The 21,390-nt window shown below is 42.4% G+C and overlaps 1 protein-coding gene across 1 annotated transcript in view; it reads left to right on the top strand.

Annotated features, from left to right (window-relative positions):
- LOC137372562 (receptor-type tyrosine-protein phosphatase beta-like) overlaps nucleotides 1-19,308 on the top strand; it is a 62,322-nt gene extending 43,014 nt beyond the window's left edge. Inside the window, exons 18-22 of the mRNA XM_068036486.1 lie at nucleotides 2,940-3,200; nucleotides 3,682-3,969; nucleotides 7,471-7,713; nucleotides 12,923-12,976; nucleotides 18,639-19,308. Coding sequence (XP_067892587.1) covers nucleotides 2,940-3,200; nucleotides 3,682-3,969; nucleotides 7,471-7,713; nucleotides 12,923-12,976; nucleotides 18,639-18,670 — 878 coding nt within the window. The 3' untranslated portion in view covers nucleotides 18,671-19,308. The remainder of the gene's footprint in view (nucleotides 1-2,939; nucleotides 3,201-3,681; nucleotides 3,970-7,470; nucleotides 7,714-12,922; nucleotides 12,977-18,638) is intronic.
- Nucleotides 19,309-21,390: the final 2,082 nt, after the last annotated feature.

Raw genomic sequence — 21,390 nt, 5'->3', positions numbered from 1 at the left:
AAACCAACACGAGGGAAAAACATACTTGATCTTGTCCTCACCAATCTGCCTGCTGCAGATGCTTCTGTCCATGACAGTATTGGTAGGAGTGACCACCACACAGTCCTTGTGGAGACGAAGTCCCGCCTTCAGATTGAGGATCCCGTCCATCGTGTTGTGTGGCACTATCACCGTGCTAAATGGGATAGATTTCGAACAGATCTAGCAATGCAAAACTGGGCATTAATGAGGCACTGTGGGCCATCAGCAGCAGCAGAATTGTACTCATCCACAATCTGTAACCTCATGGCCCAGCATATGCCCCACTCTACCATTCGCATCAAGCCAGGAGACCAACCGTGGTTCAATGAAGAATGCAGGAGGGCATGCCAGGAGCAGCACCAGGCATACCTCAAAATGAGGTATCAACCTGGTGAAGCTACAACTAAGGACTCCTTGCATGCCAAACTGAATAAGCAGCATGCAATAGACAAAGTTAAGCGATCCCATAACCAACGGACCAGATCTAAGCTCTGCAGTCCTGCCACATCCAGTCGTGAATGGTGGTGGACAATTAAACAACTAAATGGAGGAGGTGGCTCCACAAATATCCCCATCCTCAATGATGGGGGAGCCCAGCACATCAGTGTGAAAGATAAGGCAGAAGCATTTGCAACAATCTTCAGCCAGAAGTGCCGAGTTGATGATCCATCACGGCCTCCTCCTGAAGTCCCCAGCATTACAGATGCCAGACTTCAGCCAATTCGATTCACTCCACGTGATATCAAGAAACAACTGAAGGCACTGGATACTGCATAGGCTATGGGTCCTGACAATATTCCAGCAATAGTACTGAAGACCTGTGCTCAGAGAACTTGCCACACCCCTAGCCAAGTTGTTCCAGTATAGTTACGACACTGGCATCTACCCGGCAATTTGGAAAATTGCCCAGGTATGGCCTGTACACAAAAAGCAGGACAAGTCCAACCCGGCCAATTATCGCCCCATCAGCCTACTCTCAATCATCAGTAAAGTGATGGAAGGTGTCATCAACAGTGCCATCAAGCAGCACTTGCTTAGCAATAACCTGCTCAGTGATGCTCAGTTTGGGTTCCGCCAGGGCCACTCAGCTCCTAGCCTCATTACAGCCTTGGTTCAAACGTGGACAAAAGAGCTGAATTCAAGAGGTGAGGTGAGAGTGACTGCCCTTGACATCAAGGCAGCATTTGACCGACTATGGCATCAAGGAGCCCTAGCAAAACTGGAGACAACGGGAGTCAGGGGGAAAACAGTTGGAGTCTGCTGGTTGGAGTCATACCTAGTGCAAAGGAAGGTGGCTGTGGTTGTTGGAGGTCAATCATCTCAGCTCCAGGACATCACTGCAGGAGTTCCTCAGGGTAGTGTCCTAGGCCCAACCATCTTCAGCTGCTTCATAAATGACCTTCCTCCAATCATAAGGTCAGAAGTGGGGATGTTTGCTGATGATTGCACAATGTTCAGCATCATTCGCGACTCTTCAAATACTGAAGCAGTTCAGGTAAAAATGCAGCAAGGCCTGGAAAATATCCAGGCTTGGGCTGATAAGTGGCAAGTAACATTTGCGCCACACAAGTGCCAGGCAATGACTATCTCCAACAAGAGAGAATCTAACCATCTCCCCTTGACATTCAATGGCATTACCATCGCTGAATCCCCCACTATCAACATCCTAGGGGCTACCATTGACCAGAAACTGAACTGGAGTAGTATATAAATACCGTGGCTACAAGAGCAGGTCAGAGGCTAGGAATCCTGCGGCGAGTAACTCACCTCCTGACTCCCCAAAGCCTGTCCACCATCTACAAGGCACAAGTCAGGAGTGTGATGGAATACTCTCCACTTGCCTGGATGGGTGCAGCTCCAACAACACTCAAGAAGCTCGACACCATCCAGGACAAAGCAGCCCGCTTGATTGTCACGCCATCCACTAACATTCACTCCCTCCACCACAGTGGCAGCAGTGTGTACCATCTACAAGATGCACTGCAGCAATGCACCAAGACTCCTTAGACAGCACCTTCCAAACCCGCAACCTCTACCACCTCGAAGGACAAGAGCAGCCGATGCATGGGAACACCACCACCTGCAAGTTCCAGTCCAAGTCACACACCATCCTGACTTGGACCTATATCGCCGTTCCTTCACTGTCACTGGGTCAAAATCCTGGAACTCCCTTCCAAACAGCACTGTGGATGTACCTACCTCACAAGGACTGCAGCGGTTCAAGAAGGCAGCTCACCACCACCTTCTCAAGGGCAATTAGGGATGGGCAATAAATCCTGGCCTAGCCAGCGACACCCACATCCCATGAATGAATAAAAAAGAATTACTTCATTTTTCATTTGATTAGACTTTAATTAACAACAGTTAACAATAAAGACCTAGATTGCTGGAGGCAGAGCACAAAAGAAGCAGAAAAGGTCTGCAAATGTAATGATCTACCAACTGGGACATATCCTGACAAACATATCCTTTAAACACTAGGCATTTCGGGGTTCCTCACTCTATGGCTGAATTCAAGAATGTTGTGCCATTTTTTCATCAGTTAAACAACTCATTAACTATGTGAGTAATGAGAATCCAATATATTAACAGGTGCAATGTTATAGTCCAATATTTGGCCATTGGTACTTGCAAATTCACTCATAAGAAAAGACCAAAATGGTTGCCAGCCCCCATTTTTATTCATGGCAGTTGAATGTGGAGAGAAAAATTTGAATTATTTTCATTCTTCAATAGCAGATTATATCTCTATTTTATTAAAGCATTCCTAGATACCTGTAAGCTGCATCATTAAGAATTATTTTAAACATATATTGATCTGCATATTTAAGATTTGTGCTGTAGCACTATTTACATCTATTTTGCTTTCCTCAAGTACAGCACATTCTTGAAATAACAAACCTTTTTCAACCTTCTAGTACCATGTACTCCAGAGTATCTTGAAGCTGATGTGGACTGTGCAAACAACTCAATGTTATTATCATGGGGTCACAGTGATACAGCAATATCATATATGGCATTTGTAAATGCCAGCAATGAAGACCTACTTCATTGTGACACAACAAATACAAGTTGTTACATTCAACATCTGAGGTGCGCCACCAAGTACAACATTTCTGTTTACGCTTTTGATGGATTTTGCACAAGTATGCTTAATGCTTCTTATGAAGTTGGTACAGGTAAATATCCTACTAACACCATCAATGATTGTATTTTGTTTGAGCTGTACTATTGCATTCAAAAAATGTGCTTTAATACAAAGAAAGGCGTATCAGTAAAAGTTCTAATTATAAAATAAAAACAGAAAGTGCTGGAAATACTCAGCAAGTCTGGCAGCATCTGTGGAGAGAGAAGCAGAGTTAACGTTTCAAGTCTGTGACCTTTCATCAGAACTCTGATAAAACGTTAATTCTGTTTCTCTCTCCACAGATGCTGCCAGAACCGCTGAGTATTTCCAGCATTTTCTGTTTTTATTTCAGATTTCCAGCATCCGCAGTATTTTGCTTTTATTTTAAAGTTCTAATTATAGTTTGCTTTATACAAATTCATAATATGAATTGACACATAAGTAACAGTGGTCTGAGCAATTTTAATCTAGCTTGATTTGATTGTTGTTTAATTCATTTTACTCTGTCATTTAATCATTTTTTTGTTGTGTAGTTCCATGCCTACCAGGAGACATTCAAGCTACATTAAGCCCTGCCAGTAATGGCGTACAAGACATAGACGTCGCCTGGAAAGACAGTCACTGTGCTGAAGACTATGAAGTAGGTATCGAGGGGCAAATTGAACAGGATCCATTCTCCTTGTATACCTTGCGTTCATATTGGACACCCAGAACATTTTTCCAATTCCCAGTCCCTTGCAGTTCCACGTACAACATTTCTGTCACAGCGAGAAATCCAGCAGGAATCAGCAGCCCAAGCATTCCTTTAACTGGCATCACTGGTAAGTAAAAGAATTAAAAATAAAGCACAATTTCCAGTATGTAAAATCTAGCCATCACTGGAAATTAATTTCTAGCATTCTATACGCTTTGGACTTTTAAAAAAAGTTGTTATTTGAAAATAAACAACCATCATTTGGTCTGGTGTGTATTTTAATGATATCCTTTCTTAACAGTACTAGAACTAGTAACACAACAATAAGTCATTAGTCCCATCAAGTCTGTGTCAATATTTATTTTCGTCAGCAAATTTTGAAATTCCGCTCTGGATTCCAATATCCATGTCATTATATATATATATAATATATAAAGAGCAGTGGTCCTAGCACTGAACCTTGGGGAACACCACTGACTACCATCCTCCAGTCTGAAAAACAACCATTTGACCCAACTCGCTGTTTTCTGTTCTTAAGTCAATTTCTTTTTATCCAAGCTGACACTAACCCTCCTATCCCACGCGCCTCAATTTTGTTAACCAGCCTTTTAAGTGGTGCTTTGTCATACACTTTCTTAAAATCCATAAAGCCAATATCCATTGCATTCCCTTCATCAATCCTCTCTGTTATTTCATCAAAAAATTCAATTAGATCCGTCAAGCACAATTTGCATTTTACAGATCCGTGCTGGCTCTCCTTAATTAACTCAAATCTGTCCAAGTGCCTGTTAAGTTTGTTCCTGATTGTTATTTCTAAAACCTTACCCACCACTGATGTTAAACTGACCAGCTTATAGTTACTAGGAATGTCTTTACACCCTTTCTTGAACAAGGGTGTCACATTTGCCACTTTTTAATCCTCTGGTACCTCCCCTGTATCTAGGGAAGATTGGAAGACCTTCCACTATCTACACCCCCACTTCCCTTGACAACCTGGGATGCAAACCATCCAGATGAGGTGACTTATCCACTAGAAGAATAGTCAGCCTTTCCAGGACATCCTGCCTATCAATTCTCAGCCCATCCATTACCTCTACCTTCTCCATTACTACTGATATTTTGTCAGCATCTTCTCTAATAGTACAGTACTCATTAAGTATTCTAGCCTTGCTCTGCGCCTCTAAGCATGTATCACCTTCTTTGACCCTAATAGGCCCCACCTCTTACTACCCGCTTACTAGTTACATGTCAGTAGAGATTTTTGGGTTCCTTTTTATGTTAACTGTCATTCTGTTCTCATATTCACTCTTTGCCAACCTTATTTTCTTTTTCACTGCTTCTCTTAACTTATTGAGTTGGCTCCTGGCAGTGGGAGCAGAAAATGATGGCTGCCCCATACGGCACCTGTGCCACCATGATTCTGCAGCGGCCGCCCTGCCCCGCCAATCACATGGCGGGGGCAGCATTGGCGACACCGTTCACGGCATCACCTGATGTGGGAGCAGGTGCAGGCATCGTTTTTATAAGGCTGCCTGCCCTGCAGACAATTCAACATGATGCAGAGTTGACGCCTTCACCCACCCCCCCTCCCTGTACAAATTATACAGAGTTCACCCCTTCACCCACCCCCACTCCCTGTACAAATTATATAGAGTTCACCCCTTCACCCACCCCCCCCTTCCTGTACAAATCATGCAGAGTTCACCCCTTCGCCCGCGCCCCCACCCTGTACAAATCATGCAGAGTTCACCCCTTCACCCACCCTCCCTCCCTGTACAAATTATACAGAGTTCACCCCTTCACCCACACCCCCTCCCTGTACAAATTATACAGAGTGCACCCCTTCACCCACCCCCCCTCCCTGTACAAATCATGCAGAGTTCACCCCTTCACCCACCCTCCCTCCCTGTACAAATTATACAGAGTTCACCCCTTCACCCACCCCCCACTCCCTGTACAAATCATGCAGAGTTCACCCCTTCACCCGCCCCCCCTCCCTGTACAAATTATACAGAGTTCACCCCTTCACCCACACCCCCTCCCTGTACAAATTATACAGAGTGCACCCCTTCACCCACCCCCCCTCCCTGTACAAATCATGCAGAGTTCACCCCTTCACCCACCTCCCTCCCTGTACAAATCATGCAGAGTTCACCCCTTCACCCACGCCCCCCCCCCCGCCCCGTACAAATAGTACAGAGTTCACCCCTTCACCCACCCCCCCCCTCCCTGTACAAATCATGCAGAGTTCACCCCTTCACCCACCTCCCTCCCTGTACAAATCATGCAGAGTTCACCCCTTCACCCACCCCCCCTCCCTGTACAAATCATGCAGAGTTCACCCCTTCACCCACACCCCCCCCCCCCCCGCCCCATACAAATAGTACAGAGTTCACCCCTTCCCCACCTCAGTGGCGCCAGCTTTTCCTGGACGGGAAAGTGAAGGCATTTGAATGCCGCACGTCGTGCTGAAGAGCTGGAACTGAAGGTTAGATGGCTGCAGGATACGTTTAAGTTAATGCAAAGATTAAATAGCATATGGAAAGTCAGGTCCCGTCGCAGAGCAGCGAAGGGGCTGCCACAGAGCTTCCCCACCACTGGGAAGATCGGGCTTGGCAATCCCGGCATTGGGTTCGGTGGCGGCCACTGCCGCTCCAATTCTCCACCACAACCCCCACCGCCACAGAACCCGACATCGGGCTGGGAACAAAATCCAGCCCATTGTATTTGGCCTGGTCCTCGCTTGAAGAGTTCACCAGTTCACCTGACATGCATCATACACCCTTTTTTTTGTTTTATCATATCCTCTATCTCCCTCTTCACCCATGGAGCCCTGGCTTTGGTTCTTCTAACTTTCCCCCTCGTTGGAATGATCTAGCCTGTATCTGAAATATCTCCTCCTTATAGATCACCCATTTTTCCTTTACCATTTTTCCTGTCTGTCTTTGTTGGTTCCATTTTACCCTGCCTAGATCCCCTCTCAACTCACTGAAGTTTGCCCTCTTCCAATTTAGAAGTTCTACTTTAGATTGCTCCTTGCTCCATTACTAGTCTAAACCTTATGATACATGATCACTCTTACCCAAGTGTTCCCCAACAGACACTTGTCTCACTTGGCCCACCTTATACCTCAACACCAGACCCAGCGATGCCTCCTTCCTACAAAAGCAAACTACTGCAGATGCTAGAAATCTGAAATAAAAACAGAAAATGCTGGAAATACTCAGCAGGTCTGGCAGCATCTGTGGAGAGAGAAACAGAGTTAACATTTCAAGTCGATGACCCTTCATCAGAACTAGGAAAAGTTAGAAATGTAATAGGTTTTAAGTAGGTCAAATGGGGAAGGGTGGAAAAAGAACAAAAGGGAAGGTCTGTGATAGGGTGGGAAAAGGGAGTCATTAAATGATAAAAGAAAATTAGGAGCCTATTTTCCCTGAATTAACAAAGTGTTTTGAAACACTAAGCTATTACCAATGCTGTAGCTAAACATTAGTTTACCACATAGGATCATCTAAAAATCAGCAGGATGTCAACCACTGGATCAAAATCTCATTCAAAAAGATAATACCCTGACTTTTTGTAGTTTTTATTATGTACAGCAATTTATAAATAACTTTTTTTGTTTCAGTTCCTTGCTCTCCAAACAACCTTATTGCTTCTTTGGAAAATGACACTCTGTTCATCTCATGGACAGAGTCAATTTACGCCACAGAATATATTGTGTATGCGGTTTCTAATTCAGAAAGGAGTGAGTTATGCAGAACAGAAATACTCTCTTGTGAAGCTCCAAATGTTCAGAAAGATATGATTGAAATTGTTGCTTTAAATTCTGCTGGTGAAAGTGAAACCAGCAAAATTAATTTCTTGCAAGGTAAGCTTTCCTACCCAAAAGATGTCATAGTCGGTAAAGGTTTATTCTAACATTTCCAGAAAAAACCTCTTGTATCGCTACTAGCATTCCTCGCTAGGCATTTTCATAATAAGCAAAAGGATGCTATGCCAATTAACACATCATGTAACATATCAAGGCCAATAGTGATTAAATTAGTCAAATTCCACATTTATTACATGTTGTTTTACCGATGCTTTGGTGATAGAAATCTGTTTATTATTCTATAAAAACTGTTAATGAGTAGCATTTATTATTACACTTATTCATTTATCTATGTATTTAATTTGTATCCCTTCAATTGTTATAGCCATGTATACAGGACAACAAAGTATGTAGTATATATCCACTGGAGATATATAGCTGGACTCTGAAATTCTACAGGGGTTCCAGCGGTCTCAAACTGTAACCTGGCAGAAAACTGGTGGAAGCCCATGGAAATGACAAAGACCAAGTTGCACTGAGTCCCCATCATTTCCGAGAGCCTTCTCAAAGCCTAGTTGAGGGTGGAGTCATAGAGTCATAACAGCACAGGAGGCCATTCAGCCCATCGAGTTCATGCCAGCTCTCTGTAGAGCACTCCAGTCATTGGGAAAATGCTGGAATCCATTATTAAGGAAGTAATGGCAGAACATTTAGAAAATCATAATGCAACCAGGCAGAGTCAATGTGGTTTTATGAAAGGGAAATCATGTTTAACAAACTAATTACAATTCTTTGAGGATGTAACAAGCAGGGTGGATAAAGAGGAACCAGTAGATGCAGTGTATTTTGATTTCCAAAAGGCATTTGATAAGGTGCCATACTGCACAAGATAAGAGCGCATGGTGTTGGGGGAATATTTTTAGCATGGATGGAAAATTGGCTAACTAACAGAAAACAGAGTCGGGATAAATGGGGCTTGCAAATTGCAACTAGTGGGGTGCCACAGGGATCAGTGCTGGGATCTCAACTATTTACAATCTATATTAATGACTTGGATGAAGGGACTGAGTGTATTGTAACCAAATTTGTGAATAACACAAAGATAGGTAGGAAAGCAATTTGTGAGGAGGACACAAAGAATATCCAAAGAGACAAAAATAGGTTAAGTGAGTGGGCAAAGATTTGGCAGATGGAGTATAATGTGGAAAAATGTGAGGTTGTCCACTTTGGTGGGAAGGGAAAAAAAGCAGAATATTATTTAAATGGAGAGACTACAGAATGCTGCGGTACAGAGGGATCTGGATGTCCTTGTACTTGAATCACAAAAAGGTTAGCATGCAGGTACAGCAAGTAATTAAGAAGACAAATGGAATGGTGGCATTTATTGCAAGTGGAATGGAGTATAAAAGTAGGGATGTCTTGCTACAACTGTTCAGGGAATTGGTGAGGCCAGACCTGGAGTACTGCATACAGTTTTGGTCTCCTTAAGGAGGGACACACTTGCACTGGAATCAGGTCAGAGAAGGTTCACTAGGTTGATTTCTGGGATGAAGGGGTTGTCTTATGAGGAAAAGTTGAGCAGGTTGGGCCTTTGCTCATTGGAGTTTAGAAGAATGAGGGGTGATCTTATTAAAACATATTAATTCTGAGGGGGCTTGACAGGATTGATGCTGAGAGGGTGTTTCCCCATATTGGGGAATCTGGAACAGGGGGCACAGTTTCCAAATAAGGTGTCTCCCATTTAAGATGGAGTTGAGGAGGAATTTCTGCTCTGAGAGTCATGAATCCTTGGAATTCTTTCCCCAGAGAGCAGTGGAGGCTGGGTCATTAAATATATTCAAGGCTCAGTTAGACAGATTTTTGACCTACAAAGGAGTAAAGGGTTATGAGGAGCTGGCAGGAAAGTGGAGTTAAGGCAGGAGGCAGAGGGTGATGGTCGAGAGTTGTTTTTGCGATTAGAAGTCTGTGAACAATGGTGTACTGCAGGGATCAGTGCTGGGACCCTTGCTGTTTGTAGTGTACATTAATGATTTAGACGTGAATATAGGAGTTATGATCAGTAAGTTTGCAGATGACACAAAAATTGGTGGTGTCGTAAATAGTGAGGAGGATAGCCTTAGATTACAGGATGATATAGATGGGCTGGTAAGATGGGCGGAGCTGTGGCAAATGGAATTTAATCCTGAGAAGCATTTTGGGAGGACTAACAAGGCAAGGGAATATACAATGGATGGTAGGACCCTAGGAAGTACAGAGGGTCAGAGGGACCTTGGTGTACCAGTCCATAGATCACTGAAGGCAGCAGCACAGGTAGATAAGGTGGTTAGGAAGGCATATGGGATACTTGCCTTTATTTGCTGAGGCATAGAATATAAGAGAGGGAGGTTATGATGGAACTGTATAAAAAGCTAGTTAGGATACAGCTGGAGTACTGTGCACAGTTCTGATCGCCACACTATAGGAAGGATGTAATTGCACTGGAGAGGGTGCAGAGGAGATTCACCAGGATGTTGCCTGGGCTGGAGCATTTCAGCTATGAAGAGAGACTGGATAGGCTGGGGTTGTTTTCCTTCGAGCAGAGAAGGCTGAGGGGAGACCTGATTGAGGTATACAAAATTATAAGAGGCATAGTTGGGTTGATGGGAAGAGACTTTTTCCCTTAGCGGTGGTGTCAATAACCAGGGGGCATAGATTTAAGGTAAGGAGCAGGAGGTTTAGAGGGGATTTGAGGAAAGTTTTTTCACCCAGAGGGTGGTTGGAATCTGGAACACACTGCCTGAAGGGGTTGCAGAGGCAGGAACCCTCACAACGTTTAAGAAGTATTTAGATGAGCACTTGAAACGCCATAGCATACAAGGCTATGGGCCAAGTGCTGGAAAATGGGATTAGAATAGATAGGTGCTTGATGGCTGGCGCGGACAAGGTGGGCCGAAGGGCCTGTTTCTGTGCTGTATAACTCTATGACTCTATGACAACACGATGGAGGGTATCCTCAGCGTGAATATGGGACTTTGTTTTCACAAGGATCGTACAGTGGTCACTCCGACCAATACTGTCTTGGACAGATGCAGCTGCAACAGGTAGATTGGTGAGGGTAAGGTCCAGTAAGTTTGTCCCTCTTGTTGGTTCCCTCACCACCTGCCGCAGGCCCAGTATGGACGATATGTCCTTCAGGACTCTTGCAGCTCAGTCAGTCGTGGTGCTACTGAGCCACTCTTGGTGATGGACATTGAAGTCCCCTACCCAGAGTACATTCTGTACCCTTTTCATCCTCAGTGCTTCTTCCAAGTGGTTTTTAACAAGGAGGAGCACTGATTCATCAGCTGAAGCGGGGGGGTGGGGGTGTGGGGAGGAGGGCGGTAGGTGGTAATCAGCAGGTGGTTTCCTTGCCCATGTTTGACCTGATGCCGTGAAACTTAATGGAATTCAGAGTCAATGTTGAGGACTCCCAGGCCAACTCCCTCCCGACTATGTAACACTGAGCCGTCACTTCTGGTGAGTCTGTCCTGACGGTGGGACAGGACATACCAGGAATGGTGATGGTCAAGTCTGGGACTTTGGATGTAAGGTACGTTTCTGTGAGTATGACTGTGTCAGGCTATTGCTTGACTAGTCTGTGGGACAGCTCTCCCAATTTTAGCTCAAGCCCCCAGATGTTTTTCAAGAGGACTTTGCAAGGTTGCCAGGGCTGGGTTTGCCATTGTCAGTGCCGGGTATTCCATCTAGTTTTATTCCTTTTCAACTTTTGTGTAATGTTTTCATACAACTTATTGGCCTGCTAAGCCATTTCAGAGGGCAGTTAAAAGTCAATCACGTTGCTGTGGGTCTGCAGTCACATGTAGAACAGACCAGGTAAGGATGGCAGATTTGCATCCCTAAAAGGGCATTTGTGAACCAGATGGGTTTTTACGACTATCAATGGTTGTTTCATGGTCACCACTACTTAGACTAGCTTTCAATTCCTGATTTTTGTTAACTATTTTAGTAATTAGATTTAAAATCCACCAGCTGCAATGGTGGGGTTTGAACCCATGTTCTCAGAGTATTAGTCTGAGTGAGTCCCTGGATTATAAATCCACTGACATTACCACTATCCCACCGTTTATGCCTCCAAGCTTAGTTTTTAAGTCACTTTCCTTGAAGTTGATTAATACATTCCCTATTCAATTCTTCTTTATTGTTGTTTTACTTTGAGCCCATCAGCAAAACATGATGTCTGAAGTGTTAAAGGGAACAAATGTACTGCTTACAAGAAACCTGCTGTATTTAATTTGTTATAAATATATCATGACTAAAGTTTGAAGAAGTACCTAAAGTCTTGCCTTGGTTGCAATGTAGATGGTCTAAAACAGAATTTGAATTCAAACATCAGTTTCTCTCACTTAGTTTGAAGTCTTACACAACAGAAACCTAAATATTTGAGTATTCAAGCTGCATTTGAACTCAAAACTCCACCTTACTACACAATGCAAGTTTATACCAAAGTATGGAGAGCAATAATAATTTATTTTTAGTGAGGACTATAGTAACACATCAATATAGCATTCCTGCTCATCTGTATGACTTGCAATTGTCATTTATACCACCTGTAAGAATTATAGAAATCAAATCCATAAAATTTACAGGATTATCAAAAGTCAATTCAATTGTGATTCCCTATTTCCAAATTTTAAATTTTTTAATGAAGTCTATATTGGTGTTTGTCTATATGAAATTATCTGAATTGACAATTTGTACATCTTATCAGGCTGTAGGGATTTGCCAGAAGCAATAGATTTCCCAAAATGGAGAGATGGAAAACCAGAAAATCAAATAAATTCAGAGTATTCTTGTGCACGAGAGCAACAGAGAGAGAGATATTCTCTGCCCACTCTCTTAGCTGGAGAATGTTTTGCGTTGCTTGGATAGTTAAAGCAAGGGAGGAAAAGTGGGGAGGTAAATAATATACGTACCAATGTGCTGAGGTTGTATTGCCTATCTCAGATTATTTTCAACTAATATGCTGTTAATTTCTGTGAGTTTGTCGAGAGTCAGTTGCTACTGAGAACCGATTTCTTAAATTATAATGCATTTTATATTTAGTGCTTAATACACTTGATAAATTTACATGGTAGGCACATGCAGCATGTAAAGATAATCTGAATAGTTATCAATTACTTGCTTGCCACAGTCTATATGTTTGCTCGCCCCACTATATGAAAGATTCAATGTATTCTGTGATTTCCATGAAATTTTTATATTAACTCTCACTTTTTCAATATCACAGCAAGAAGAAAAAGAAACTCCCCTAACAATCCTATCCCTACAGCAGTTGTACAAGGTACAGTTAGTTTTATTATAACAATTTAATGAGATCAACTTTTTAACTCTTTTTGGTGAATTTTTCTATCATTGAAACAATGAACTTCAATTCTGGAGAATGGAACACTTTTGCACTTTCATCACTAAATGTCAGGAAAAAACACTTCCAAGTCAGGTACAGCATAGGCCAGATGTAGAAAACAGTTGTCTCTACTTTGTTCCAAATTTCAGAAAAGCAACATCAATGTGATTTTTAAAATTCCCTATACCATCCATTATGTGTCACTTCCAATTTTTAATATTAAATTCCACAAAACCAGCCAAGTACCCAGTGTGAGTTCTGTTCCATTATCACGAAGATTACTTCCTTAAACCAAGGAGATAGCCTTAATTATTTGGGATGCTCAATATGGTTGATCTTCACAAGGCTGGTCTTGAGACATGTTAGAATATCAGGGCAAAAATTAGATAATTTGATCCATCCCAAGACAGACTTGGATAAAGATAATAAAGGTGAGAGTGACTGCCCTTGACATCAAGGCAGCATTTGAATGAGTGTGGCATCAAGGAGCCCTCGCAAAAGTGAAGTCAATGGGAATCAGGGGAAAATTTTCCACTGGTTGGAGTCATACCTAGCACAAAGGAAGATGGTTGTGGTTGTTGGAGGCCAATCATCTCAGCCCCAGGATATCACTGCAGGGGATCCTCAGGTGTCCTAGGCCCAACCATCTTCAGCTGCTTCATCAATAAACTTCCCTCCAACGTAAGGTCAGAAGTGGGGATGTTCACTGATGATTGTATGATGTTCAGTACCATTCACAACTCCTCAGTTATTGAAGCAGTCTGTGCCTGCATGCAGCAAGACCTGGACAACATAGAGGCTTGGGCTGATACGTGACAAATAACATATGTGCCACACAAGTGCCAGGCAATGACGATCTCCAACAAGACAGAATCTAGCCATCTCCCTTTTCATGTTCAATTGCATTGCCATTGCAGAAGCCCCCACCATCAACATCCTCGGGGTTACCACTGACCAGAAAATTAACTGGAACAGCCATATACATACTGTGGCTTCAAGTGCAGGTCAGATGCTGGGAATTCTGCATCAAGTAACTCATCTCCTGACTCCCCAAAGCCTGTCCACCATCTACAAGGCACAAGTCAGAAGTGTGATGGAATACTCTCTGCTTGCCTGGATGAGTGCAGCTCCAACAAGCTCAACACTATCCAGGACAATGCAGCCCGCTTGATCGGCACCCCATCCACCACCTTAAATATTCAATCCCTCTACCACCGGTGCACAGTGGCAGCAGTGTGTACCATCTACAAGAAGCACAGCAGCAATTTGCCAAGACTCCTTTGACAGCACCTTCCAAACCCATGACCTCTTCCCCCAGAATGACAAAGAACAGCACATGCATGGGAACACCACTACCTGGAAGTTCCCCTCCAAGTCACACATCAACTTGACGTGGAACTATATCACCGTTCCTTCACTGTCGCTGGGTCAAAATCCTGGAACTCCCTTCTTAACAGTGCTGTGGATGTACCCACACCAGATGGACTGTCGCGGTTTAGGAAGGTGGCTCACCACCACCTTCTCAAGGGCAGTTAGGGATGGGAAATAAATGCTGGCCTAGCCAGTGACACTAATATCCCTAGAACAAATTAAAAAGAACACGTGGTCCAAGTGGGAAATGCCTTTTATAATGAATCCAGGCCCAATTCCTAAATTTGCATGTTTATAATCCAACAACAAAAGATGCATTGCTTGAGTTCGTTCTGTGAAATAAGGTGGAGAAATAACTGATGTGAGTAAAACAAGTGGAAAATAGTGACCACAAATAGTTAAATCCGATGTAGAAGTAGAAAAATATAATGAACCTAAGGGCGTTGGACTGGAAAAACACAAAGGTCAATGAGCTAAGAAGGGATCTGACCCAAGTTATCAAACAGACTGACAGATCAGCATGGGATGAAATACGAAATGAATGTATTCCTATATGGCAAAAGGACTACTCAGATGCAGCAACTGAATTAGTCAAATCCATTTTTACTAAATGGTATTCTGGGGGTTTTAGTGCTGCTTTTGGAATTTAATTCCATGATTATCCATTATCCTGTGAAAACTAAATTAATGGCTTTCCCATTGATAAATAGAAATAAAACTGGACTGAAACTTAAAAAGCAGGCACCTCATAAAATTAGGATCAACAACAATGGAAATTGCATGTAAAACAGAAAATGTAGCAGGAAGGTAAACAGGGAGATTAGATGAGCTAAAAGGGAATATGAAAATATGCTAACAGATAATAAAGGAAATAGTAAGAGCTTTTTGTAAATATATAAAAAAGATAAAAGAATAGTTAAGGAGGGGGGAGGACTACTCAGGGATGAAACAGAAAGTTTAATTGTGGAGGATGAAGGTATGGCAGAGATATTAAATAAATACCTTGCATCGCAAATGATGGTTGAAGTGAGAATACAGTAAATTCAAGGATAATGTGAAACAATTATCAGAGGTAACTATAGAAAAGAAATAAGTTCTAAAAGAATTACAACAGCTCAAGGTAGATAAGTCAACAGGCCTGTGGTTTGCAGTGCAGATGGTTGAGAGGTCAGAGATGTCATAGCAGAGCATCTAAGGAGGATTCTAAGACTTCAGTTTGATGTGGATATGTCTATGGCAACATATCTTGTGATGAGAAACAAGGAAGGCGTGTACACAATGAAAACACATTGGCATGGTTGGATTCAAATGCATAATTTCCTGAAAATGCAAGTGTGGGTAAGGAAAGGATCTAAAAGGCTAACAGCATCTTGGATTTTATAACCAAGGCTAGAGTATAAGATCAACAGAGTAATGATAAATTTTTACAAAACATTGGTTTAGGCCATAGTTAAAAATGTATTGTGTGCAGTTTTTGGGCACCCTCTTATACAAAGGACATTAAAGCCATTGAGAACATTCAGCATAGAATCACCAGGGATGAGAAACTATAGGAACAGCAGTAGGTCATTTAGCCCCTCAAACCTGATCTGCCATTCAATGAGATCATGGCTGATCTGTGACCTAACTCCATACACCTCCCTTTGCTCCACCTCCCTTAATATCTTTGGTTCTTCTTTTTTTTCTTTGGCCCCCTTGTCTCGAGAGACAATGGGTAAGCGCCTGGAGGTGGTCAGTGGATTGTGAAGCAGTGCCTGGAGTGGCTATAAAGGCCAATTCTAGACTGACAGACTCTTCCACAGGTGCTACAGATAAAATTGGTTGTCGGGGCTGTTACACAGTTGGCTCTGCCCTTGCGCTTCTGTCTTTTTTCCTGCCAACTGCTAAGTCTCTTCGACTCGCCACACTTTAGCCCCGCCTTTATGGCTGCCCGCCAGCTCTGGCGATCACTGGCAACTGACTCTCATGACTTGTGATCAATGTCACAGGACTTCATGTCGTGTTTGCAGATGTCTTTAAAGCGGAGCCATGGATGGCCGATGGGTCTGATACCAGTGACGAGCTCGCTGTACAAAGTGTCCTTGGGGGATCCTGCCATCTTCCATGCGGCTCACGTGGCCAAGCCATCTCAAGTGCCACTGGCTCAGTAGGGTGTATATGCTGGGGATGTTGGCCGCCTCGAGGACTTCTGTGTTGGAGATACGGTCCTGCCACCTAATGCCAAGGATTCTCCGGAGGCAGCGAAGATGGAATGAATTGAGACGTCGCTCTTGGCTGAAATACGTTGTCCAGGCCTCGCTGCCGTAGAGCAAGGTACTGAGGACACAGGCTTGATACACTCGGTCTTTGTGTTCCTTGTCAGTGCGCCATTTTCCCACACTCTCTTGGCCAGTCTGGACATAGCAGTGGAAGCCTTTCCCATGCGCTTGTTGATTTCTGCATCGAGAGACAGGTTACTGGTGATAGTTGAGCCTAGGTAGGTGAACTCTTGAACCACTTACAGAGCGTGGTCGTCGATATTGACGGATGGAGCATTTCTGACGTCCTGTCCCATGATGTTCGTTTTCTTGAGGCTGATGGTTCGGCCAAATTCATTGCAGGCAGCCGCGATCCTGTTGATGAGTCTCTGCAGACACTCTTCAGTGTGAGATGTTAATGCAGCATCGTCAGCAAAGAGGAGTTCCCTGATGAGGACTTTCCGTACTTTGGTCTTCGCTCTTAGACGGGCAAGGTTGAACAACCTGCCACCTGATCGTGTGTGGAGGAAATTTCCTTCTTCTGAAGACTTGAACGCATGTGAGAGCAGCAGGGAGAAGATGATCCCAAACAGTGTACGTGCGAGAACACAGCCCTGTTTCACGCCACTCAGGATAGGAAAGGGGTCTGATGATGCGCCACTATGCTGAATTGTGCCTTTCATATTGTCATGGAATGAGGTGATGATACTTAGTAGCTTTGGTGGACATCCGATCTTTGCTAGTAGTCTGAAGAGACCACGTCTGCTGACGAGGTCAAAGGCTTTGGTGAGATCAATGAAAGCAACGTAGAGGGGCATCTGTTGTTCATGGCATTTCTCCTGTAGCTGGCAATGGGAGAGCAGCATGTCAATGGTGGATCTCTGTGCTCGAAAACTGCACTGTGCCTCAGGGTAGATACGCTCAGCCAGCTTCTGGAGCCTGTTTAAAGCGACTCGATATCAATCTCAGATTTTAAATTAATAATTGACCTCGTGTCAATTACTGTTTGTGCGAGAATGCCAAACATTTACCACCCTTTGCGGGTAGAAATGCCTCTTAGTTTCACTCTTGAAATGTCTGGCTCTAAGTTTTAGACTATGCCCCCTACTCCTAGACTCCCCAACCAAAGGGAATAGTTTCTCTTTATCAACCCTATCTGTTCCCCTTAATACCTTGAATACTTCGATCAAATTACCCCTTAACCTTCTAAATTCCAGGGAATACAACACCTTGTTTGTGTAATCGCTGCTCATAATTTAACCCTTGGAGTCCAGGTATCACTCAGGTAAATCTATGCTACACCCCCTCCAAAGCCAATACATCCTTCCTGAGTTCTGATGTCTAGAACTGCTCTGAGTACTCTATACAGCTGTGGTCTAACCAGGGCTTTGCATAGTCACATCCTAACTTCTAGCCCCTTGTATTCTATTCCTCTAGATATAAAGGCCAGCATTCAATCAGTCATTTTGATTATTTTCTGTACCTGTTCATGACATTTTGATTATCTTTACTGAGTTATAAGGAGAGGCTTGAGATATCGAGACTATTTGTATCAGTGCAGAGAAGGCCAAAAGGAGAGTTTTAGAGGTTTTCAAAATTATGAGGAGTTTTGATGGTGAATAAAATTGTCACCAAATGAGTGAGGAAAACAGTTAGGAGATATTCCTTTAAACAGGTCATTGTAGGGAGTATAAAATGCTTTGCCACAGGGAATGGTTAAGGCAGAGACCACTGTATCATTTAAGGGTAAAGTGTTACTTTTGAAGCAGAGGATAGTACAAGGCAATGAGAAGAGAACAGGCCAGTGGGATTGTTTTGAATGGTTCAATCAAAGAGCCAGCACAGGCACATTGGGCCTAATGGCCTCCTTGTGTTGCAAACTTCTGCTGGTTTATGATTCTAACAGAAACAAATGGGAAAATGTCCATTCAGGGTAGCGATATATATAAAGTTTAACAATTCAGGTTTTGATGGTTTACTTTTTTTTCTAGACACTTCTTACCCTCGAAAGGTATTTTATTAGAACTGATACTGCAAACAAAATGGCTTTCTGAAGAGGATACAGAGTACATTATGGTCATAATGAAAGAAGGTGTAGCAAATCTAAGTAGAATTTGTTACAAAGGTTAATGTCAGTATATCTGGTCTTTCAGTTGGAACACAAAATATTGCGATGGTGTCATCAAAGAATTCCACTAAATGTAATAAATATATTTACACTCCAAGCGGAAATGCCGAGTTCTAATCTCATATTTATGGTGAAAATTACATTCCATTTTGCTTAGCTAGCTACAGTAAAGTATCTATCTGCCACAGTGACGGTTTACCAGCCAAGTCTGGTAAAGCCAGTTAGACCGAATATTAAATATCTTAACTTGCGTGCTTGATTGTTTTTCTCCTGGAGATTTGATTATAGCTTAATATCCCTTGGAAAAGGCATGCTAATGAAATTTGCAAGCGTCCAGTAGACATTCGATTACATTTTCTATACACATGTTTCTAATGCAATGAATTTTTATTTTGTGATGTTTGTCATGATTATTGACTACTGTATGTCTATATAAATTAAGCAAATAGAATGATTTTATTTGAACTTTGTTCAAAGAGAAAGTGCAATTTCACTGTAGATGCTAACTACAGTTATTTCAATGACAATCTTTGTGGCCTGTATAAAGTATATTTTTACTGATTTCATTGTAAAATACTGGTTCTGTATTTGGTGCACATAAATAAAAAATATCTCAGCATTTTAGTACCTATTTTTGTTTAGTTCACAAAATATTTTTCTGGTACTTTCCTAAGTGATGTTTAAAAAAATTTATAAATAGAAACAAATGCAATGCCTAGCTTAAATATATAACTGATATGTATTTTCATCTGAGTTACTTTATATACTAGAGGATCTCACATAGCATTGCTCATGGTAAACCATATAATACAGTTTTCTAAGGAGAGTGTAATATCCAGGATACTATACTCTTTGTACCGAATAAAGATAGTAGTCTGTGGGTTAAGGTAACTGGAATTTATTTACAAACGGCCATCATCTATGACTGCCACAATACTCCTCAGACGAGGCTCTGTACAATCCATGACATCACACCCTGTAATGATGTTGACAGTCTATTTACATATCTACTGAGCAACGGCCTATGTCACATTATACTACCTACATTATATCTCCTTCCAAGTCTCTGACTTCATTCATCAGGTTAAGTAACGCTGTGGCATTTTCACCGACTCTGCCGCAACGTGTTACCCTTTCGCTTGAAGATGTTTAGGGTTTAGAGTCTCTTAGTTCTTCCTCTTCACTTTCTTGTATTCGAGTGGAATTATTCGATGACTCCAGTTCTCTATCTCAGTTGTCCTCTGGGTTGTTTGCTGATTGTCGTATCACCAGTTCACAAACTCTCTCTGATAACTGATTCTCTTGCATTTCTTCCATTTGTTTCTTCTGTGGAACGAGTACCAATGATCTTCTGTTCCTTCTTTTCATCCCCTGGTCGGTCTGGACAATGTATAATCTTGGATATGGTGATTTCTTTATCACTTCTCTGTATTTATTCTAGTCTTTAACCCAAAATAATTCTCCAGGTTGGATATCTGACAGATTTCTCATCTGTAGCATCTATCATAATTCTCAGCTTGAACTGACTGCTCTCTATCCTCTCCCAACCTCACTTTTTCCAAGTCTGCTGCACTAATTCGTGACTTTTGTGTACTTGGGAGAATCGTAAGTTGTGTCTTCAACCTTCTTCCCATTAATAATTCACATGGGGCTAACCCATTCTGAATTGGTGTAGATCGATAGCTCAATAGTGCCAGTTGAAAATCTTTGTTTTTCTTCACAGTTCATAAACTTCTCTCTGCTCCTCCATTGGCCTGAGAGTATCTCGGTGAACTGGTGACGTGAACAAATCCGAATGTTTCAGTAAACTCTTTGAAACTTTTGTTCGCAAATTGTGCCTCATTGTCAGATATCACAATATCTGGAATGCTATGTGTAGCAAAAAATTCTCTTAAAGATTTGATCACAGCCTCTGAACTCTGGCCAAGTAGTGGCTTAACTTCAAACCATCTTGAGTAATTAAAGTCAATGATAATAAGGAACATCTTCCCTTTATGCTCAAAGAGGTCCATTCCTAGACGCTCACGTGGTCTGGACGGAAACAAAGATGACATAAGTGGCTTTCTCACCTCCTGTCTGGCAGTAGCACATGTGATGCATCTGGATACCATTTCTTTGATATCTTTTGATATCCCGGGCCACCACACTGAGTTTCTGCCTCTTCCTTTACATTTAGTGATCCCTAAATTACCTTGGTGTAATTTCTCCAAGATATCCAATCTTGAAGCTCTTGGGATGACCAATCTTTCATCATAGACTAACAAATCGTTCACAATACTCAGATGACCTCTTTGTTCGTGATTTTTTTTAAACTGGGTTACGTGGCATATATACCAGCCAACCATTTTGACAGTATTCTTTTATTCTATCACATGCCTCGTCTTCTTTCTGCAAGTTTCTGCAAGCTGTTGCCGGTAAATTCTCGGTTATTGTTAAAGCGAAGACTTGTACTTTCTCCAGAAGTAAGACATCTCTTTCATCAGGTCTTTCAGTTGTTGCTCTTGATAACGCATCTGCTGTTATTTGTTGTTTACCTGGAACATATTCGGTTGTCAAATTAAACCTCATTAATCTTAGTTGAAATCTTTGTACCCTTGGAGGTAACTTGGTTCTTT

The sequence above is a fragment of the Heterodontus francisci genome, chromosome 8, assembly GCF_036365525.1.
Source record: "Heterodontus francisci isolate sHetFra1 chromosome 8, sHetFra1.hap1, whole genome shotgun sequence".
NCBI classification, from domain to species: Eukaryota; Metazoa; Chordata; class Chondrichthyes; order Heterodontiformes; family Heterodontidae; genus Heterodontus; species Heterodontus francisci.
The sequence above is the reverse complement of the archived record's forward strand: the minus strand, read 5'-3'. Positions and strand labels throughout refer to the sequence as shown.